General features: G+C 51.2%; 2 protein-coding genes across 2 annotated transcripts; both read right to left on the bottom strand.

Annotated features, from left to right (window-relative positions):
• Positions 1–46: 46 nt before the first annotated feature.
• Positions 47–13,341, bottom strand: DDX23 (DEAD-box helicase 23). The gene is made up of 17 exons (XM_032420940.1): positions 13,203–13,341; positions 9,634–9,842; positions 8,888–8,998; positions 7,890–7,983; positions 7,713–7,778; positions 7,019–7,157; positions 6,608–6,741; positions 6,365–6,477; positions 5,970–6,113; positions 5,648–5,873; positions 5,230–5,375; positions 4,069–4,246; positions 3,099–3,341; positions 2,525–2,676; positions 2,200–2,308; positions 1,288–1,462; positions 47–940 (listed from the first exon to the last, which is right to left on the bottom strand). Exons 2-17 carry the CDS (start codon positions 9,840–9,842, stop codon positions 717–719), a joined length of 2,463 nt encoding a protein of 820 aa, XP_032276831.1. The 5' UTR covers positions 13,203–13,341; the 3' UTR covers positions 47–716.
• Positions 13,342–16,491: 3,150 nt separating this feature from the next.
• Positions 16,492–23,161, bottom strand: RND1 (Rho family GTPase 1). The gene is made up of 5 exons (XM_032421030.1): positions 22,948–23,161; positions 22,070–22,157; positions 19,292–19,401; positions 18,287–18,421; positions 16,492–17,590 (listed from the first exon to the last, which is right to left on the bottom strand). Exons 1-5 carry the CDS (start codon positions 23,065–23,067, stop codon positions 17,345–17,347), a joined length of 699 nt encoding a protein of 232 aa, XP_032276921.1. The 5' UTR covers positions 23,068–23,161; the 3' UTR covers positions 16,492–17,344.
• Positions 23,162–23,292: the final 131 nt, after the last annotated feature.

The following is a 23,292-nucleotide window of genomic DNA, read 5'->3' as shown; positions in this document are numbered from 1 at the left end:
CAGGGAGAACCCGGGAGACAGAGGGGAGCGAGAATATGACACAGCCTTCATCCTCATGTATTTATTCTCAGAACATACAAACTCATCTTCTCAGAGAATAAAAAACAGAAATTTCCCTCAGTGACCTCAAGATGGGCACAGCCAGCTCACCCTGTCCCCACATCTACTAAACAAAGTCCCTGGGTGAGGGGTGCCTAGAGTGCACAGCACCCCTTGGCACAGGGGCCGCGCACAGCTCTAAACCAGGCTCTCAACTTGTTTTATAATCCAAAAGGGCAAACGGCTGTCAAAATGACAGAATCCAAGGTCCCTAACCCTCACCGTGCCAGACCCCCCGGGGTCACCTCGGGCGGCGACCCAGCTGCCGCTTCCGCAGTCAAGTCCGTGCCAAAGAAGCCAGGCGGCCAGGTTTTCGCTCAGTGCGTGAGGCGATGCCAACCGGCCGCCCCCACGACTGGCAAGAGCTGGTGGCCCAGTGCAGCCCCAGAGCCCTCCGGAGGGGCAAGGCCGAGCCAGAATCCGGGGTACTTTGTTCTCCCTGCCGCCTACAGCAGTGTCCTCTCCCTCTGCAGCCCCGCGCTCAGGCCCGCAGACCTGAGGAGGGGCCGAGGAGTCTGTTTCCTAAGGCCCTGTAAGAGTGAGGACCTGGAGAGATGTGAGGGTCCTGAAGAACAGGCTTCAGAACATGCCCTTGAACTGACGGGACGTGTGCTGTGTCAGGCAAATATCGTCTCTTCCCGGCGCTTCTTGGTGAGGATGGTGCCTGGCTTGTGCTGGGCATCGGGGTGGTTGGCTAGCTCCGGGGGGCAGGAGGACACCGGGCTCTCCAGGATGGCTTGCTTCAGCTCATAGAACACAGCGGAGTCCTCTTTGGTGAGGAAGGTGATGGCCACACCACTCTTGCCAGCTCGTCCCGTGCGGCCAATGCGGTGGATGTAATCTGGGGAGGGGGAGGAAACGCCACTGAGGATCCCGGGCCTCACTTCGACGGGCCTCCCCCACCGCACCGCACCTCCCGCGCCACCTGACCCTGCGGCACCCACAGTGCTCTCCCCTGCGCTAACGGTGCTCATCCTACCACACCCAGACCGAGAGCAGCCCAGCGCCACTCTTCCCCACAGCCCGAGACACAGCTGTCGCACATCCAGGGACGACTAACCCATGGGAGATAAAGAGCAGAGCTCGTCTCAGCAGGACAAACCAGCCCGGCGTCGGAGCTGTGAGGAGTGAGTCTCCGACAAGTAGCCTCCCTTTACCTGGATGGAAGCTGCTTTCCCCTGCACGTACCTTCAATGTTTTTGGCCATATCATAGTTGACAACCATAGACACATCTTGGATGTCGATACCACGACCCGCCACATCTGTAGCCACCAAAATGTCCTTGGCCCCAGCCTTGAGGTTGGACAGGGCAAACTCACGCTGCTCCTGGCCTTTCCCACCATGCAGCGTGCAAGCATTGTACTGTTGGAAGAATGGTGAGGTGAGGAAGAGCAGCGGGGTCATGGAGAGACCCAGAAATTAAGGGGGTGAAGACACCGAGGGAGAACTGCAGAGCAGAAGGCTAGAAGGCGAAGGAAGGAGAGAGGATGGGTGCGACTGAAAGCAAGAGGACAAGCAAGCTGGAGAAAGGGAAGGGAGAGAACAGGGTGTGGTGTGGCAGGGGCAGACAGAGTCCGGTCAAAGGTAAAGCAGCTGGGGGGCAGGGGATGTGGAGCCAGAGAGATGCGAAGTCATCAAAGAGAGAATGAGGCCGAGATGAGGGTGGCAAGCAGGGACCAAGATGCTTAAGGAAGTTCGAGTGGAGAGGACACACCAGCAGGACTAAAGGACGCCGATCACCCCCATCTCCCTCCTGACCACATCACCCCCTTACACGTATTAACACAAAGAACTCTGATCCACTATTCCACAGCCTCAGATCTGGCCAGGATGTGTGTCTCAGGACTTGCCCCTGGCTCAGCCCCCTTGGAGGAAGACCCAAGGCATCTCCGGCTGACACTGCTGGTCTGGACAGGGAATCACAGCAACAAACCCGTCCCTTATCCCCATCAAGCCGCCCTCTTCCCTCTGGCCCTGACTTGACTATTAAAGAGGTTAAAGAATGGGACAGCACTGAGAGGAGGAGCCTTAGAGGGGCCCTCTATTTTGAGAAAGCCCCACCAAAGAGAGCAGACTTGGTTCTCCCCAGCCAGACACACCCCCATCTTCTCCAGGGATTTCGCCAAAACATCACAGCCCTTCTTCTGGTTGACAAAAATGATAATGGGTGGATCAAAGCCTTGTTCCAAGATTGCCAGCAGCTTTTTCCTGGGGAGAGGAGGAAGAGGAGAAAAATGAGAGGCATACCTCCGTGTGAGAGGCTCACCCTGATCTACCAACACCAATTCCACGACCTTCAAGCCCATGGCATCCCAAACAAGAAAACAGCAGCCCTTTTAACACGGCAGAACATTTACCCTCCATCCCTCATCCCGAAAAAGGCCCTTCTCCATCATGTGCTTCCTGATTCAGCTGCCCCCGTACCTCTTTTCTGACTCTGACATGAGGAAGACCTTCTGTTCCACACGTTCGTGGGGCTTGCCCGCAGAGCCAATGTACACCACAGCCGGTCGCCGGAGATAGCTCCGGGCCAGACGCTCCACCGCCGGGGGCATGGTGGCCGTGAACATGACTGTCTGCGGAAACAGGAAGCTCAGCCCTGGGCCCAGGCGGACACCACCACGTATGCCCCATCACCACAGGCAGCGGGGCCTGGGCTAAAGAACCTACAATGAGCCATGGAGTAAGCTCTGACAACCACCACCGTAGGAAATCGTGTCCTTTGCCTTCCCCCTTCTTTCCTCAGTACCCGTTCACCAAGCCTTTACATCCTACGATGACAGGAAGGGCTGAGACCATTTGCTGGCACCCACGGTGGGCAGCAGCATGAGGCCTTGGAATCGTTTTCTAGGGCACAGCCCATGGCTGCACTGCGAGGACTTTCAGAGGACTGACATGCTGGTCAATGTCCTCCGGGCCCACCCAGGGCAGGAAAGGCCTCAGAGCAGGTTTGGCAACTCGCCCCCATTTATTTCCCAGGCTAGGGAAGCAGCCGTACTTGGCGGTACTTATGTTTGCCTGACTCGAAGTTGGCCAGCATCTTCTCAGGGTCCTCAGCCTCATCTGTGTCTGGCTTCTGGTTGCTGACGGGCATGTGCTCCAGGATCTTCTGGACGTCGGGCTCAAAGCCCATGTCAATCATCCGATCTGCCTCATCCAGAACCACATAGGTACAGCGGCTCAGCACGAGGTAACGGTTCTCCAACACATCAATCAGACGTCCTGGGGTAGCGATCACAATCTGGAGGGCACAGTGGAAACATACGCAGCCCCGGCATATACCTCTTTCTTCTCCCTCCTGTGAACTATCCACCCGCTTGGGCAACAATGCTAAGGAACTCGGACCCCAACCTCCAGTTAGGATTGGCAGCAAAGGTTCCCAAGAACTGGCACAAAATCACTTGTTGCCACCTTGGATTTTTTTTTTTTTTTTTTAGGAATGAATAGGGTCTCTGAATAAGGTCCAAGAGTTACACAGAAGAGGCAAAATCAGAAGGAACTTTCTTAGATGGAAGAGGGACTAAGGGCAACTATGGAGAGAGTTACATAAAGGAATTATGGCAAGAAGTCTGCAAAAGACTCAATTCCTGCATCAGAGTTCTTCTAAAAAGCTCTCTTCCCCCACCCTGAGAAGACACAGTCTACGACAGAGTAATTAAGAGCACAGGCTTTGGACATGAACCTCAGCTCTGCTCACCGCCAGCCATGACTCTGGGCAAGTTCCTGACCTGAGCCCCAGCCTCACCTGAACAGTGGAGGTACTCTACCTATTCTCACACGGTTGTTGGTAGGATTAAGGAGGTGCCCAGTACAATACCTGGTGCAAAAGTTCTCGGTAAGTCATAGCACATACATACAAGCCAGAACTTTTCTTCAGCTTACTGTACATCCATGGCAGAAACTAGAAACACAGCCCCCAAACGGAGCGCCCTCCCACAGCGGGCTGGCTGCCGGCTAGGTGAACGAACCTCACAGCCCATGCGCAGCCTGAAGCCCTGGTCTTCTCTGGAGATGCCGCCAATGACGGCCACAGTGCGGATGCCCAGTGGCTTCCCAAACTTGATGGTCTCTTCCTCAATCTGCTGGGCCAACTCACGAGTGGGGGCCAGAATGATGGCGTAAGGGCCCTGGTCTGACTCTTCGATCCTGTGGTAAATGGGGCATCCCACAGTTCCATGAGCTTTGGTTCTCAGCCAACCACAAACAGGAGCAAGACAAAGTCACTCTTAAGGGTAGCTATGGAGATGGGGAGGGTGGTGGGAAAAGGATGCAAAGATCTCACTTAAAAATCAGAGACTCCAGGGCAACCCTCTCGGGTCCCCTCCCTCTTTGGGAGCTTTGAACTATCACTTTACTATCGCTCAATAAACTTTGCTTTGCTACCCACCCAAAAAAAAAAAAAAAATCAGAGTCTCCTGGACAGCTAAGTTCTTCAGGGAGTGGTCTTGGCCATCCAAATCATATACTTCTTTGATACTGTGATCCAATTATTCCCTAATATCTGACCCAGACTAAAGAAGGGGGCTTCTGATTACAGACTTAAAAAGAAAACCAAACAGGGGCACCAGGCTGGCTCAGTTCAAAGAGCATGCAACTCTTGACTGCGGGGTCATGAGTTTGAGCCCCACATTGGGTGTAGAGATTACTTAAAAATAGGGGCGCCTGGGTGGCTCGGTTGGTTAGGCATCTGATTCTTGATCTCAGCTCAGGTCTTGATCTCAGGGTTGTGAGTTCAAGCCCCATGTTGGTCTCCACGCCAGGCATGGAGCCTACTTAAAATAAATAAACATTGTTTAAAAAATAAATAAATACAGGGATCCCTGGGTGGCTCTGTTGGTTAAGTGTCTGCCTTTGGCTCAGGTCATGATCCCAGGGTCCTGGGATCGAGCCCCACATCGGGGTCCTTTCTTAGCGGGGAGCCTGCTTCTCCCTCTGTCTGCTGCTCCCCGCTTGTGCTCACACGCGCTCGCTCTCTCTCACAAATAAATAAAATCTTCAAAGAAATAAATACATACATATGTAAAACTTATTAAAAAAAAGAAAGCGAGAAAACCAAATGCTCCTTTGCCACTGTGACCTTTCCCACTCAGCCAAACCCACCCACCCCAACAGGTGCCAGCTGACCCCACCTGTCAATTTTGGGGAGAGTGGTGATCCAGACCAGCAACGGGATGAGGAAGGCTGCCGTCTTGCCGCTGCCGGTCTCAGCTACACCAATGATGTCACGATTCTGCAGCCCAATGGGGATTGCCTGACGCTGGATAGGTGTCGGTTCCTGTAGGGACCCAGAGAGAGGATGGGTACAGAGGGAGTTCTGCTCCCCGGGCTACTGCTGACAGAGTGGGACACCAGTACACAGTGAGGAAACATGGTCACCAAAGGCCAATACTTCCTCTGGAAAGGGACAGACAGGGTCACCTGAGTGCTCCCTGGGAGAGGAGGCACCAGAGGAACAAAGGAACAAAGCTCTCTGTTCCCAAATTAAGCGTGTTTCCCCTGGAATGTAGGAACATGTCAGGTCTTCTGGGCCAATCTGGCCCTCCTTACCTTGTAGCCACACTTATCGATGACCTCCAAGATATGTGGGGGCAGAGAAGAGTCCTTCCAGGACCGGATGGGATTGGGGATCTTGCCACCTTTGGTGGTGATGCTGTAGTCCTCTCTGAAGATCCGCCAGTCCCTGTCCGTCATCTCATCTAACTTCTTCTGGGACCAGTGCCGATCGTCCCAGCGCTGCTTGGCTTCCTTCTTTCGGAGCTTGCGGAGTCTGGCCCTGGAGCAGGACGGGAGGAGCAAGTGCGATCAGCACCCTGCAGCTCCTTTTTGCAGGCGCTGGGCTCTGCCAACCACCCCCAGCCCCGCCACTCACTCCTCCTGCTCCTTTTCTTCCAGTGTCCGCCTCTTCTCCATTAGGTCTCCATAGAAACGCGACTGCTCCCGCTTCTGCTGCTTCAGGTCAATGCCTGCAATGAAGCCCCGCCCCAACAACTGCACCTGGTGTCGCTCCTTGTATCTGAGATGGAGGTGGAGGAAGAAAAACAGAAGCTGTGACAGCAGCAGGAGGGAAGGGCGGGCTACCCCGATGTCCCGATCCGTCTACCTTCCCAGCCAGGGTCTTTCCTCACCCAAAGAGCTGGCTGATACGCGCCGGCCAATTTCCCCGACCCAGAATCTTACTTTTCTTTCTGTAGTCGCCAGTTCTCTCCAGGAACAGTTGAAAAGACTAGTTTAAAAGACTTAGCACTGAGGCCCAGGGCCACTCACAGGGGGTTGTAGTCGATGGATGTGTCCTCGGAGGCATCCCACTCAAAGACAAACTTGCGGTCGTTGAGATGCCTCGTTCGGCGGCGCTTCTTGATGCCACCCAGATATCGCTCCTGCCCAGGGACAGAACGCAAAGCTCGAGGCCCAGCCAGATCTCACATGCGGAGATCAGAATGGCCGAATAGCCAAACCACGATGCTGTGTGTGTGGCAGGGGAAGTGAACACAGAACCAAGGCCGGCACCTTAATGGCATGCAGTTCCTTGCTCTTATCCTTCTCCTCCCGGATCTTCTGCCGCCCTTCCTCATCCTCGTTTCCATTGGTCTCCCGCTCCATCCTCTCCCTGCGTTCCCGACGTTCCCGCTCCTGAGGGTCTTCTGCAGACCAAGGAAAGCAAAGCTGCAGAAGAGCTCAGTGCAGGAAAAGAGAGAGTGTGGAAAGGGTCCAGACAACGGACACCAAATGAGAAGGGGCAGCTCTACGACACAAGGGAAATGGAGACCTAACACAGAGAGTTTTCTCATCAACTCCCCCATCCCTCCCTCTGCCAAACTCCGGAGCAAACCAGGTTTCTGGCCCTCGTGAGTGACACGACAATCCCAGCCCACCCTCTCCTACCCCGTTCTAGGGGCTACACCGGGGAGGGAAACGAACCCAACATTTTCCTGCCCAAGTCCTGGAACTGTTTCCTCTTCTTCCGCTCCTCTTCGAGCATCCTCTGTCGCTCCTCCACCTCCTGCTGCCGCCGCTTCAGGGCTTCAGCCTCTCGTTCTGCTTTGGAGAGGAACTTGGGCTACAAAATAGATTGGAACTGTAAACAAAGGACACAGGAGCAGGATATAATCGCACCACTGATGAGAATGGCAGGTATTTGAATGAGTATTTGCCCAGGCATTACACCTGTTAAGGAAAAGACCGATAGGTCTAGGACCCCGCAATGGCCTGAACTATGTCCCCCTCAAAATGCGTATGTCAAAGCCCTAACCCCCAGGACCTCCGAATATGACTGTCTTTGGAGACAGAACCTTTAAAGACGTGTTTAAGGTAAAATGAGGCTCTTCGGGTGGACCCTAAACCAATCTGACGGGTGTCCTTGTAAGAGAAAATCTGGACACACAGAGACACTGGGAGCACGCCCACACAGAGGGAAGATCATGTGAGAACAGAGAAGACATCCACCTACAAGCCAAGGAGACAGGCCTCAGAAGAAACAACCCTATGGACACCTCGATCTCAGCTTCTAGCCTCTAGAACTGTGAGAAAATTAATCTCTGTTGTTTCTGTCCCTCAGTCTGCAATGTTCTGTTAGAGCAGCCCTGCCAACTAATAGAGATCCCCACGTTCTCACCTTAGCCTCGGCTTCTTCCTCAGCCTTTTTCTTGGCCAGAAGTTCCTCCAGGGATAATGGCTGTGCCTGAAGATAAAACACAGGACTTCAGTCAATAAAGGCTCTCTCCCTTTGAAGATCAATAACAGAGAACTAGAACTGAAAAGGAAGATGAGAGAAATCTTTCCTCTCCTTTACCTTAGGCTTCTTATCACCGTGTTCATCCTCTTCATCCTTCTTAGAGTCTCTGTCTTTCCGAGATTTAAAATCTTTTCCTCGGCCAGGAGATAAGCTTTAAGGAAAAGGAACAAGAAAGGTCCTTATCACTGTCTTACCCCCGCCCCTGGAGGAGGGTCAGGCTGAGCCCCGGAGAGGATGGAAGTTTTTCCATGACTCCACAAGACTGGCCCATAGCCATCCATCATACTCTGGAGCTCCCTTTGCAGGCATGCTCACTGTCTGCTCTCAAACCTAATGATGGCCCTGTCTTGGCCCCATTCTACCTGAATCTCCTTTTCCAAGACTAATTAATCTCTTCTCACCAGTGGGTCTTCAGTACCAAGGGCAAAAATATCTCTTCCAAATAGCAGGTGCACATTGAAAAAAAAAAAATCCTGCTTAACTTTATAATACACAATGAATTTAGTCTACAGAGTCCCTCCCCATCCACCCTTCCCAGATACTGCTCTGTATCTGCTCTCTACCCCCATGCTCCCTTCCTAGCAGTCCCAGTGATCCTTTCCCCACAACTGCTACAAGCCCAATCTACAAGTGATCTTAAACAACCCCCTGTATTTGTTATGGAATTATGGCCTTTGCCCTGAATTCTAATCTACACACTCAGAGCCTAATAAAAACTTTGCATACAAAGCTTCCAGGTGAAAGAGATCAAGATACTGGGGCATTAAGCTATGCCAACAAATGCATGTTGTCTATCTTGGGTAGAAACCTGAATGGTCCAATGGAGCTAAGGGAATGTTTTACAGGCTGGTAACCCTCTCAAACGAATTTCTAACCTTTAAAAACAAGTTGACCCTAAATGGTTGTGACTTCAGTAACTGGATACACGCTCTGCAATCACTACCAATAGGAGCCACTAAGAACAATTTACTTTCCTATGACGCTGAGCCAGCTTAGAGGCAGAGAGGAAGAGATGGGAGCATTCTCCTAAAGCCCACTCCCGTTCTCTCAGGTACCTGGATCGCTTACGGTCCTTGTCCCGTCTGTGCCCATCCTTGTCCCGGTCTCGGTCCTTCTTATTCCGGTCACGCTCCTTATCCCGTTCTCGTTCCTTATGCCTTCGCTCTCTAAAGACAGCAAATGTAAGAAATCATGTAGTATTCAGAGTATCTGGCTTCACTGCAGCCCTAAAGAGATTCTCATGCTCTTTTCTCCACAAAGTAGTATTTTACAAATCAGGGCATATGTGTCCAGGGAATGCTATGAGGGAATTCTAAGAAAGTCTTCTAGGGGCGCCTGGGTGGCTCAGTCATTAGGCGTCTTGCCTTCGGCTCAGGTTATGATCCCAGGGTCCTGGGGTCAAGCCCCATATTGGGCTCCCTGCTCAGCAAGAAGCCTGTTTCTCCCGCTCCCACTCCCCCTGCTTGTGTTCCCTCTCTTGCTGTGTCTCTCTGTCAAATAAATAAATAAAATCTTAAAAAAAAAAAAAGAAGAAGAAAGTCTTCTAGATCAGAGTTCTACTACTAAGCGTTAATGGCAACGACGGGCCATGGCCTATGTGAAGAGAGGAACAATTCTCCTTGATCATCTGGACCTTCATCTTACAAGTTCCCTCTTAACTTTTAAGAGCTACTGGGTTACTAGGTGTGGAGAAATATATGAAAGACTAATGTCCTAATACTGGAGGCATCAGAGGAACCAAGAATGAAGAAGTCTGAAATGTACTCTCCCTTCCCATATAAGACATACAAAGTTACTTTACCTTTCTGTAGACTTGGAACGGGAACGAGAGCGAGAACGGCTGCCTCCCCGACGCCTATCCCTTGAACGATGCCGCTTCCTGTCTTTAGATGGGGAAGACTTCCGGTCCCGGTCTCTATCTCGCTCTCTGTCGGGAGTCCGAGATCTCTTCCTTTCCTCCTTGGAAGGTGATGCATCCCGGTCCTTTTTGTCAGCTAGCTCTCCTGCCATCTGTCATGGATAAGAGGAATACTTATTATGTCCTAGGTACTGCTCTCAACTGTTTATATATAATCTACTTAATCTCAAAACAACCCTATGAGGTAGATATACTGGAATGCCTACTTTATAGATGAGGAAATGAAGCTCAGGTAGATAAGTTCTCTTGAGCTCATAAAGAAAAGTTCAAAAGAGGAAAAAAAGAGTTTAACTTCGAGATTTGGGATTATAATCAGCACCTCAAGAAAACCTACATTTAATTTTTTTTTTAAAGATTTTATTTCTTTATTTGAGAGAGAGAGAAATCACAAGCGGTGAGGAGGGCCTGAGGGAGAGGGAGAAGCAGGCTCCCCACTGAGCAGGGAGCCCGACGTGGGGTTCAATCCCAGGACCCTGGGATCATGACCTGAGCTGAAGGCAGACGCCTAACTGACTGAGCCATCCAGGTCCCAGAAAACCTAACTTAAATGGAGAAACAAACTCACTTTCCCCCAGATCAAAAGAAATGTACTTTTCATTACATAATGGGAAAAACTTCATGGAGGGTACACAGAACCTCTATGCATTTTTTTTTTTGCAACTTACTGTGAATCTGTAATTATTTCAGAATAGAAAGAAAAAAAGAAAGGTACCAAAAACTAAAGGTCACAGGCATTCTGACCTACACTCCCTACTCAGATTCAGATTCTCACAGCCTTGACCACTACCCCATCCCATGAAAGGTTTGAGCAGGAATTTGTTCTGTGCCCCTCCTGCCTGGGGGACACTGAACACCATGTTGCACTGTCAACTGTCCTTCAGAGTACAAAATCTGTTTCAGCCAGGAGCTAAAATGACACTAAGTCTGAATCTACCTCTACCCCATCACCATCATCCCTAAGACTCAGAATACATTTCTCAGAACTTATTTTATCCCCAAATGGTTCGGTTGGAGTATCAGCTCCCTAAGCTTTTGCTTACAATCTCCTTTCCTCGTGTAATTTCCTGCCATATATCTTTAAGAAAGGGTAATGTGTAAAGAAAAGAAAAATGAAGACGTAGCACTTTCAAAAGGTGAAGACAACCCGTCTTGTCTCACAACTGTCTGAGAAATGACTGAATGTTCTATATTAGTACATCATGCAAGTATACTTATATTTCTTCTACTTAGAACCCTAAGAAAACAATCCAGAAGAAAGGTATCTTCTCTATAAAACATCCTCAACATCACTCAGTCTTTCAACAAATATTCACTGAGCACCTGGTAGGTCCCAGAAACTGTTGTACCTACTGGAGATATGGCAGTAAACAAAGTCTCTGATCTCATAATGCTTAAATTCCAATGAAGCAGATAACAAGGAGAGTAAGAGAATTTCAAATAGTAATGAGAACTAATTAACAAAATAAAACAGGGTGGATATCACAGGGAGGGGTAGGAATGAGAGATGGCTCAGGAAATAATTTTTTAGATGACATGTAAGCTGAGACTTGAACGATAGGAAAGAGAGACTGCAAAGATCAGGGGAAAGATCTTGTTGGGTAGAAGGGACAGCAAGTACTAAGGCACTAGGACAAAAGCTAGCTCAGCATGCTTGCCATCAAAAGCATACTTGTGTGGCTGAGTGACAGTGACCCAGGGCAAAGACCAATACAAAATGAGTTCAGGGAGACAGTCAATGTGTTTTAGGCCAGGGGAAAAGAACGTGGATTTCAACCTAACAGCAACAGAAACCTTAAAGAGTGTTAAACATGAAGTGATGTGATCTAATTTTATACTTTTAAAGAATTTGGTGACTTGCAAGAAAATACAGAATAGGGAGGCAAGAGTAGAAACAGAACCACTGAGAATGCCATTTAGTAGTCTAGGCAAGAGATGACAGCAGCTTGCTCTGGGAAAGTGGAAATGGAGATGGAAAGAAGTAGAGAGCTTCAGAACATACTTGGAGGCAGAGCTGACTGGACTTAACGGATGAAGGGAGAAAGGGAAAGAGAAGACACAAAGATAGCTCCAAATATAGGGTTTGACCAAACTAATGGTTCATGGTGCCATTAGTGACCAGAAATGACTGGGGAAGGAACAGATTTAGGAGGAAATCACAAGTTTCATTTAGAAAATGCAATTCTAGAACTCAGGAGAACCTGGAGACAAAAATTTGAGTCATCAATATAGAGATGCTTTTAAAGCCATGGGACACTACTTTTACCTAAGTAGGCAGTATAGGTAAAGAAGGAAATAGAAGAGAACCAGGATTAAGCTCTGGAACACTATAACATTTAGAGGTCAGGCAAAGGAGGAGCAAGAGAAAAAGACTGGAAAGAAGCAACAGCCATTAAGAAAGGGGGGGAAAAAAGTAAGTATGACCTCACAGAAGCCAAAAGAGTGTTTCAAGGAGGGAGTGGTCAAGTGGATAAAGACTAGGAGATAGAGGAGCGACCCCTGCATTTGGAAAAATGGAGATGGCTGGTGACCTTGACAAGAGCTTTTTGATGGCCTGGAGAAAGCAGAAAACTGAGTGGAGTGGGTTTAGAAGAGAATGGGAAGTCAGAATAAGGAAACAGTAAATATGGGCAACTTTTATTATCGGTTATACTTATCACATGGGCCTGATAACCAGGCCTACCCTGGTCATCGCTTCCCAGCAGTCTTCCTTGCAAACCTCCAGGTCTTCGAGTTCCTCAGTTCTTGTAGGGTAGTGGCAGATTCTTTTTCTCATCCAATTAAGTATTTATCAAGCATCTATTATATGCAAGGCAGCGTGCTAGATGTTGTGTTGGGTTACAAAAGGAAATCAGGAAGATCCTGTCCAAAGTAAGGTTACAGAACAATAGAGGGTATGAAGCACTTACCAAGATGAAGACTCAGATGAAGTACTATAGGAATTCAAAGAAGTTTCCTTTCATTTGCAAAAGGGGATTTGGAAAGATCTGTGGAGGAAGTGGCTCTTGAGCATTTAAGTATAGGTAGAATTTGAAGATGTGTAATTGAGGGTGCGGAAAAGTCATTCCCAGCAAAAGAAATAATACAGGAAGCATAGAGGCGGGAAAGCACTACTGATTCTGGGAGAAAAGCCCAAGTTCCAGTTTGGCTGAAGCAAGGGCTACTCGAAACATGAAGGAATAAGCTCGGATGGAGGGTATCACAGGTGCTGTGTGCTCATGGGCAAAGGTCTGGCCCGTAACATCGTCCAGGGACCTGGCCTGTGTCCCCAGGAGCCAACACTCCGCGCGGGGGCCCGCGCCCCTTCGCTCCAGCCCGCCAGGGCTCTCCGGGCTCGTGCCTCTACCCTGAAGCGTTCTTCCCCGCCTCGTCCCGGAGGCAGGGGCCACCGCCGTGCCCCAACTCTCGCCCTCTCTGCAAGCTCGTGGGGACAGCCTCCATCGCTCGGGACTCACCACTCTGAGTCTGAACCGCCCAACGCGGCCTCAACGTCGCCGAGCAGTCGCCATCTTTCCCGTTTCCTGGTCGCCGAAATGCATCCCCAGCCGCGGCGCAAGCTGGGAAGTCGAGTTCCTGGTGCAGGGCGGCGCGGGCTGACATAGAGGACCTGAGAACTACTAATACCATAATGCACCGCGCCAGCGCCGGCCCCGGGCCGAGGGGTCTGCTGGGCAATGTGGTTCTCCAAACATCTGAGTCTGCGGGAGTTACGAGTTACCCATGGGTTTGCATCCAGCCTAAGGCTCTCTCCCGGTGCGGTCTTCCTTGGAATATGCTGGTCTTCCCAGACTGTCATGGCATGTGGCTTACTACGAAGGAATTTAAGGGCTTCCTTAGCTATCAATAGCGCTTAATCGTCACTAACAACTACAGTAACAACAAATACTGTACCGTTTGTTGGAAAAGCATTTTTACAAAAAAAAAAAAAAAAAAAAAAATCTGTGAGGTAGATTGGCCCCATTTTACAGGTAGACAAACTAAAGGTTAGTTTACAGGAGTAGCCTACTGTTTCACAATGAGGGTGGGACAATTCATTGTGTGGGACTGTCCCAGATTTAGGAGGACGTTTTAGCAACGTTGGGGAGGCAGGAACAACCCCAGTTATTGTGTCAACTCCAGATGAACCCATAAGTGGATTATAGAGTCCTGGAAGGATGGTATCACCTGGGCTGTGACACCTGTTTTCTCGACATTCCAAATAGGATCCTGGCTTCCTCATTTTCTTGCCCTTTGGAACCTGGCCAGTTGTTGGATGACCTTCCTAGTTTTGCTTCTTTCTTCCCCCTAGTCCCCCCCTCTTCAGTCATCCACTGAGCTTTCTTTACCCCAAATTGTATGTTTACTTCGGTTCTCTTTGGTCTTATGGTTCATAATTCACCGCCCCACCCCCACCCCACTCCACCCCCCAAAAAGGCCAAACCTTGAAACTTCTAGGATAGTTTAGATAGATACCAGGAGGTGTCTAATGCCCTCTCCCTTCCCATTTTCCCATCAGCAGCTTTTTGGTTTCAATACCATGGGGCTGTAGGGCTGAATGTATGTTCAGTTCTCTTCAAACAGAGCCTCAGGATAGACCCAAATAATCCTAAAACCCTGAACACCACACACAATGGCCCAAAGTAACCCTGGGAGAGATAGGCTTCTGCTCTTAGAATAGAAGCCTTCGACTTGCCCACTTTTACCCTAGAGAAAGATCAGAAGGGAAAGGATGTCTGAGATCTACTAGATGTAATTCATGCAGTGAACGCTGGAGGGCTCTTCACTCACAGAATGGAACTTTAACAATCAGACCAAAGGTGTAGACCTTAAGCAGCAGCTATAGTATTTACTGAGAATCTTCAAAGTGCCCAACTCTGTGCTGGACACTTAAATTACTTATTATACTTATTTCTGATAACAGTATGATGCGGGTATTATCATCATTTTACTGTTTAATTATGCCTTCAACGGCAACATAGTTAAAAGAATGAAGCCAGAATTCAACTCCAGGTTCATTTAACTTCGGAATCCATGCTCTTCCCCTATTTCCAGGCTACTACACTTTTTTTTTTTTTAAGATTTTATTTATTTGAGAGAGAGAGAGTGAAAGAGAGAATGAGCAGGGAGAGCGGCAGAGAGAGAAACAGACTCCCCACTGAGCAGGGAGCCCGATACTGGGCTCAATCCCGGGACCCTGGGATCATGACCCGAGCCGAAGATGGACACCCAACCATCTGAGCCACCCAGGTGCCGCACGGCTACTACTCTTCTTTACAGATAAGTAAACTGAGGAACCAGAAAGGTGATGAAGTTTGTTCAAGTTTATAGTGGCAGAGTTCCCCTAGTGTTTGTGCACAGCTTTCTCATGACACATGTAAGACATTGTGCTTAAAGGATACTCATATGCTTAGTCCTACCCTGCTGGTTCTCTCACAAAGACGCGCCTTTGGAGATGGAGACAGAGGAACTACGTTCGAGTTAGGCCCATAGGAAGAGTCTCCTATTTAGGTACAACATGGCTAACAATAAGGAGCCCATGGGAGTATAGTTAACGTGGAGACCAGTTGGAATCCTGACTCCAGTACTTACTAGCAGTATGATCTTGTGCAAGTTATACAGCATCTCTGACTTTTCTATTTCCTCATTTATAAAATAGGAATATTTCTTGCCTCACAGAATAGGATAGCAGTAAAAAAAAAGGGGGGGGGGAATGCATATTCTGGAGTCCAGCTGCCAAATTTGTATTCAGGTTCTATCACTTTCTAACTATGTGACCTTGGGCACATTAACTAACTTCTCTGAACCTCAGTTTCCTTGTGTGTAAAAGGAGGTAGATAGTACCCCATAGGATTATCACAGGAATAAGTAACATAGAAAGAACTCATAAGTGCCCCTGACCCATAGTAAACATTTAACAAATGTTAGCTATTGTCATTAATAAGGTTAAATGTGATAATGTGGGTAAAGCTCTCAGCACAGTGCTGAGCACATAGTAAGTGCTCAATACACAGTAACTTTCTATTTCCAGCACACTATGAAACTTAGAAAAAAGACAAGTAAGTGACTAAAAGGAAGGGATGTTAAGGCCCCTGAGCTGCCATCAACAGGCAATGGAACTGGGAGGTCAAGAAAGCGGGACATCACCTCTCCTTGAACTCAGAGGAAACCAGAACCCCAGGAACCTCCCCACAACCGTGGCTTCAGTCTGTCCCACGTTCTGCAGGGATTGGAATCTCAGTGGTTTGGGTCCTCTACCAATAATTTCACCAAACCTTGTCTCTCTCCTCTAGACTCTCTAGGGCAGTGGTTCTCAACCCGGAGTGATTTTGCCCCAGAGGACATTTAGCAATATCTGGAGACATTCTGATTGTGAGAACTTGGGGGGGTTGGTATGGGGGGAAGGCGGGGTGCTGACATCTAGCAGGTGGAGGCCAGGGATGTTGCTAAACATCCTCTGATGCACAAGACAGGCCCGAGCATCTAAGCATTACCTAGTCTAAAATGTCATTAGTTCCAAGGTTGAGAAACCCTGGCCTGGGGCTAAGGAGCTCTTCATTGGCTTATTGGACTTGGGTAGGGTTTGGGTGAGGTAGCAGGGAGGGGGAAAGGGAGACCCTTGTTGGAGATGCCAGGGATCAGTGGAGGCAGCCACTCCGCACCCCATAGTAAGGGCCCCAGGGTAGCTTCTTCCTCATTAGCAAAGACCAAACCGGGACAATGGAGAAAGAAACGAAGAAAGCAGAGCCAACTTCTTTATATGTGTTATATTTTTCATTAATAAATAGGTTTTTCTTCTTTAAACACAGAACATAGAACAGATTGAAACACTCCCCCCTCCCCCCGGTTCCAAAGACAAGAGTCTATAAAACAAATGCCAGCTGTCGTGCCCTGAGGGCAGAAAAAGTCTGGTGACCCCCACCCAGCCCTGCCCCCGGCAGCACCACCACCCCCACACTGCGAGAGAAGGGGGTCTGGGGCTTCTCCCTTGGACCCTGGGGACTTAGGTGAGAAGCATATGAATGTATGACGTCAGCTCTCCATGAGGCATGGGCTATGCAAAGATGAGGTTTCCTTCTCATTGGCTCTGACCAGCTCCTGGCCTTCTGATTCCCGTCATGAAGCACCTGGGCTCGGCTCCCAAGGGAGCCGCCTCTTGGCTTCCCCACTCCACTCCTGTGCGGCTTCCTCAGAGGGGGAAGGGAAGGGCTCGGGGACCCCGCCCGTCCCCTGGCCCACATGGAAGCGCTGTGTGGAAGAGGCATGATGCTGAAGGTGAGGCTCCTGGAGGCCCCCAAGCCCATGAGGCCAGCATGCCCCCCGCACCCCCACACCTTTCCTTCCTCTGGAGTGGGGGCGGGGGCGTGGGGGTGACACTGGGGCAGCCGCCCCCACCACAACCGAGTGCCTGGCTTGGGGTGTGATGGTTCTTTCTCAGTGTCAGGTCCTCAAGCCGGGCCTGGCTCTTTCCTCATCCCATTCCTGTCTCCTTTCAAGCCCTCACCGTGGCCGTCTGAAAAACGCACGTCCAGTGTCCTAAATTGTCCCATCCTCCCTCTCCCCGTGCCTCTGCAACCCAAGGGAGGAAGTGGGAGGTTGCCTCCCTTCTCCAACCCCCACTTCACATAATGGAACAGCTTTTGGCCTTTTCCTTCTTGAAGGTAGAAGAGATGAGTTCGGAACGACTGGGGAGGTGAAGCAGTCGCTTGGAGAGGCTGCGGACAGGGCTCTTTGGGGGCACCGGGCTGGGCTTGTTCAGACACACCATGGACGCCGTCCGGAAGATGCTGTGGATACTCTTTTCTGAGGTGAAAGCCGAGCCTTCCAGGTAGATTTCCGCACCCAGCTGCTTGGCTATCGCACAGCCCTGTGGAGGGGGTGAGGTGGTCAAGGCAGTTGTCCCACGTGGCTCTGGGACCCTGCCTTCTATGCTTAGTGGTACTCCCCGGGGCTCCTCCCGATGGGACCCAAGTGCCAGTCTCCCACCACCACCCTCCACTAACAATTTTCTGAAGGGGAAGCCTAAGTGCACCTTACGATCACCTGTAACACTTCTAAAACAACGCTAATGCCAGACCGAGTAAGTCAGAATTTCTGTGGGTAGTGCCTAGGCATTAATATTCTTAAGAGCTTCCTCAGATGATGCTAATGTGAACCACTGGTTTAAAAGAAGTGATCCTTACACTCCCACGTGTGAAAGAAATTACCCAGGAATTTCATGAGAAATGCAACTTTGTATCTTTCTCCCAGAGTGACTCGATGGGTACGGAGTCAGGAATTCTAACAAGCACCTCTAGTGATTCTAATGCAGGTGGGCAACAAAAAGCAATCTGAGAAACACTGGCGCGTGCCTGCCAGCCTACAGCATAAATCGGGGTAAACGGTTGCCTCCCGCCTCTAGCAAGATGACTGGTTTGCTGATTAGAGATGGCCCCCCAGAACACCAATTCTCCCTTGCCAAAGTGAGAGTTTGAGCAAGGGCCACATTTCAAATCCTTTGCCTGTAGCCTTCCCCACCCCACCCTCAACACATGCGTGTGTACACACACACACACACACACACCTGCTCATAGGAGATAGGTGCCTGTTTCTGGTGGGACAGCTCCATCAGCGTGCTCAGGTCTGTTCGCAGGTCTGTCTTACAGCCAATAAGCAAAACACGGGTGCTAGGACAATAATCTAGGATTTCCGTCCTCCACTGAAGAGCCATGTAAAAGGGGAGGGGGAGGAAGAAGAGTCAGTGGCTGACGATACCTGGAGAAGCCCAGCCGGCAACATCACACACGCCATCCAGCTTCTCACCAGCCCAGCCCTCCCTGAGTCACCAATGCCCTAATTACATCATCTTCCCACTGGGGAGGACTTTGGGGCCACAGGACCGCTGACCCGAGAGCCTGTCCCCTCACTCATCGGTCCAGTTCACCAAAGGAAGCACAGGGGCAAAATCTCCCCCCACTCTCTGCCAAGCATGTGGGGCATGGATCTGCCCCCTCAACTCAGTGGAAGGGCTTCACGGATCCAGAAAGCCATGAGGCATAGGGAGGAAGCCAACCAGTCTCTTCCCAAGGAAAGGAGATAATCCCAAAGCCTTCTGGGAAACTACTTCCACAAGGTATCCTGAGACTCTTCAGGATAGGCAGACTTTGCCCCCCAGACCAGGCGTTTCCTGCCAGTGTTCCACTCTGGCCTGCCTGGCTTGCCCAGTCCTGGTGGGCCTGGGATCAAGGGCTACAGGAGCTGTCTCCAAAAGACCCCACCTCCAACCCTCAAACTCCATCGCTGAAAGGTTCTGACTCTCGATCCTTCACGTCCTGCATCTTCACCACCACCCTCCCTTGCTGGGCCTCTGGCAGAGCAGTACAGGATATGGCAAGGGCAGGAGGCAAAGGGGGAGGGAATCTGGGTTCTAATCCCAGAGCTGTAGCTAATGGTACGGTCTCAGGCAAATCTCTTCCTTCCCTGGCCTCAGTTTCTTCCTGCTACAGAAGAAGGGATTGGACAACAAGGTCCCCAAGATTCCTTTTTGTTCTCCAGCGGAGCTAGGGATTGCACAGTTATCCAGACTCACCTTCTTGAGTGCACTATCCACTGTCTCGGGTCGGCTGATATCAAAGCATAGTAATACTGCATCTGAGTCGCTGTAGCAGAGTGGACGGACATTGTCATAGTAGGGAGATCCTGGTATGCGGGAGAAAGAGCTGATGGTGAACTGTGGCATTTGCCCTTCCCAACAGGCCTAAGCCCAACGAGCCCGGGCCCTGGGAATACCGTTCTTGGCCCTTAGGTTATTGGCCCCACCCACCTCCCAGGGGAACATGCTGCAGCCTAGAAGCTTGGGACCTGACCACCTGCCAGAAAGCAGTACAAAAATATCATCTTCCTTAGTCCTGAAAAGGGGGAAAGGGAAAATAAAAGGGGGGTAGACTATAATTTGGCCCTGTCTAGGGCTCCTACAGTGCCCTTAATTTCAGGTCTGCCAGTTTTCTGAGTCCCAGAGGAGGATGCCCCCAGCCCTGCAGAGAGACCAGGGCTTGTGTCAGGTGTCTTTCCCAGAGTCGGCCTGCTGCCCAACCTCTGCTCCATGCTTCTGCTCCAGGGTCTCTCCAACGAAGAAACAAACCTTCCTGTTACATAACTAGCCGCCCTGCTTCTTTGCCATGGGGTCAGAACTCTAGAAGGCTGGCAGGGGAGGAGGAACCTCATGGATTCAGTGCCTTACTCCCTCTGCCTGCAAAAAGCTGCAGCCCCTGTCCCCCAAGATCTCAAGGAGGCAGTTTCAGAGAGAGCAGCACCCATAGCTAGGGATTTGGAGGCTCGAGTAAGAAGGGTCCTTCACCGGGAAAGCAGCAGGCGATGCAGACCCAGGTGGTCATACACAGTATGGGAGAATGCTAGGGGCTCAGCCTGCCCCCCCTCCACCCTGGGGAAGGAACAGTAGCAGATTTGGAACCCAGACAATCCGTGCTCAGAATAGCAAGCAGCCCCTCTCCCTACACCGCAATCGCCATGGAAACTGGGGGAATCCAAGCTGGGGTGGGGGGTTGGTTGTAAAAAAAAAAAGAGAGAGAGAGAGTATAGAGTTGTTGCAATAACCGTCTGCCCCTTCAGCAACCCGCCCCCACCCCCTGTCTGAGGTGGGGTCTTAGCTCCGCAGCACTGAGCAGAGGGCAGAGCGCTGCCGCACTGGGGAAGGGGGAGGGGAGGGGAGGAGGCCTCCATTCTGGCTCCACTCCAGGCAATCCCCCTCCCCTCAGACCAGCAAGTGAATAATGGGATCAGGTTCGACCCTGGCCCGGCCCTGGCCCTGGCCCGGCCCTGGCCCGGCCCTGGCCCCCGATGTTGGGAAGCCCCATCCCGCACGCCGCTCCCACTTCTTCCTTCCTTGTGGGCACCTCATTTGCAAGAAGGAGTTGGAGGAGGACTGATAGCCTGCATCCTTTCCAAAATTGGGGTGTGGGGATGCAACACAGGGAAGAGACACCACTTTGCTGACTTTCCATTATCTGGACTGGGATTCAAGGGCTGCAACCTGACATGGGGGCGGGGCGGGGGCACTTTGGGGCAGTGGTAGTAAAAAGAGATGAGCTGCAGTAAGATTCTGGGAAGACAGAGGTGGGCAGGGTAGGGCGGCCCAAATCCCATACATCATGCAGCCGAGCTGCATTCCAGTCGGATCCAGCCAGCATAGCACAGTCCAGGATAACCAGAACCCTGCCTCCCAACCCCTGGAACTGCAACGGAGGAAGGCATACCAGGTGGAAGAATTTTTGTTTTGCTTTGTTTGGGGGAGGGGGGAAGCAAGGGGGGAGTCTCATTTTCTGTTTATCCATCCCCTACCCCCAATCTTTTCAGACCTTAAAAATTAGATCATGGGAACAACAGCTCTTTGAGGAGTAGGATGGCATATTTATTATAGGTAACCGGAAACCCCTAGTGATTTACACAGTTCCTCTTTAAACTCAGCCTGAATGTGCATTTTTGGAGGAAGGATTTTATTTTCTTTCTGTTATTCCTGGCTTTTAGTCCTTAATTATGACTCTGAGCCCAGTCTATTAAAAAAGAACTGGGGCAAAAGAGATAATGGTAAGGGATGAGAATCAAAGCAAAGGACAGCCTAGCACTGAGGGTTTAGGGTTGAGAGGAAAAATATTGCTTTCTACATTCCAGAAAGACCGGGCATCTTCTACCTCAGCCCAGTACGGTGGGGGTGGGGTGACTGTCACAGCCACCCCCCTACCTGCCACTATCTACAACGAGAGTGTGCCCCACACTAAAGCCATCTCTCCCACCCTCCAAAACATCGATGATGCGTCGCTTCATCCCTGAGCCGCAGCGGTATGACAAGTGGAACCGAGCTGCGGCAGGCGGGCAGCAGTGGCCCAAGATGGAATGCAGGAGAGAAAACTGAGTCAGGAGCAGTATTTCCCCAAAGCAGGCTTGTCTCCGGCCTCAACCACCACTGCCTCCAGCAGCACGGACTCCTGCCTCTTATTTGGCTTGGCTCTGGAGCAGTAAAGGTGGGGGTGGGGGGATACAGAGGGCAGGGAGTGGAAATGGAGAAGCCCTGCCTGACTACCCCCTCCCAGGTGTATTCATGGGTCCATTCACCTCACCATCCCAGCTCTCTGAAAGAAGGGGCTAGACCCAGAGAAGTGGCTTCTGGGGCTCATCCACTCTGCACCCCTGGACCTGCCAACCAAGGGAATCTTCAGGTCCCCTTCTGTCAGTTTCCTGGCCAGCATCATACACACTCCTCCCCATCAAAGAGGGAAACAATTTCTTAAACACAGCAGCTGTAGCAGACCAGTGGGGGTGCAAAGGGGGCATCTGGGGCCAGCAGCCTTACCTGAGGTGTCCCAGAGACTGAGCTCCACCCTTTGTTCCTCGGTCTCCAAGCAGGCCGTGTAATTCTCAAACACGGTGGGCACATACGTCTGTGGAAAGAGAGGAAGGAGCTCGTCACACCCTGGGCGCCCCTACTCTCATAACCCTCTGGCTACATAAGAAGCCACTTACCATAGTGAGACACTAAAGTGGCAGGGGATCAGGGGCAGGGGAGGGGAGGGGGATACTTGGGGCAGGGGGGACCACATGGGACAGGAAGGAGGGGAGTGTAGAGGCACAGGCACTTTGCTCCAGGAAAAAAAGAAATCTGAATGACTTCCAGCCGGGGACAAGCCCCATCCCCTCCTGCCCACCCCCCACCCCCATCCTAGATGGCCAGGGAGGCAAACACACAGATTCCCCTCATCTCCAGACTTGTATGTCTCCCAGTTTTAGAGCCACAAGCAAATGCTTAGCTCTTTATCTTCTCCCACAAGCCCCTCGGACCAGCAGGGTAGCAGAAGCCCGCCTGGAGACATGCTCGCGGAACCTCTGAGGAGGGAGGAGGAGACGGGCAGGTATTACGTCAAGAAGAAACCCCAGACTCTCAAATGCCTCCAGTTCCCTCTCCCGAGAGCAGACCCCGGGATAAAGGGAGGTAGGAGGGCATTGGCTCGGGGCCTATGGGTGAAGAGGTGAGGAGGAGCCGGCGGGGCGGCCGAAGTGGAACAGGTCCCTGGGGAAGCTAAGGCAGGGCGGTCCTCCAGCCGGGCGCCTGAGATCGGGCAGGTTGGCGTGCGGTGAGCTGGGGGGAGGTAGCTCCCCCGGGCAGGTGGGAATCTAGCCCCGGGGAAGGCGGGCAGGCAAGGAGAAAAGCTGGCCAGCGGGCGGGCCGCTCACCTCGGGATAGCAGTCCTTCGCTAACACCTGTAACATCGCCGTCTTCCCGCACTGCACATCCCCCACCAGAACGAGCTTACATCTGGCCACGACTGGCTGGGGGGCGCGTCTCTCCTTCATGGCTGCAGCCTCCGCGGGACTTGGACTCAGATGCAGAGAGGAGAGGGTTGCGCCAGGTGCGGCTCAGCACAAAACCCCGGTCGGATTCCTCGCCTCCCTCCAAATGAGGAGGAGGCCGGCACGGCCACCTTATATCGCCCCGGCCGAGCCAATCACAAGAGGAGGCGGACTCTGTCGAGGCCAATCCCTGAGGTGGGATCCCCTCCGGCAGCCAATGGTAGGAGA

This window comes from Phoca vitulina, unplaced genomic scaffold (genome assembly GCF_004348235.1).
Source record: "Phoca vitulina isolate PV1807 unplaced genomic scaffold, GSC_HSeal_1.0 scaffold23, whole genome shotgun sequence".
Lineage (NCBI taxonomy): Eukaryota > Metazoa > Chordata > Mammalia > Carnivora > Phocidae > Phoca > Phoca vitulina.
Note: the sequence above shows the minus strand (reverse complement) of the source record. Positions and strands in the feature narration are given on the sequence as shown.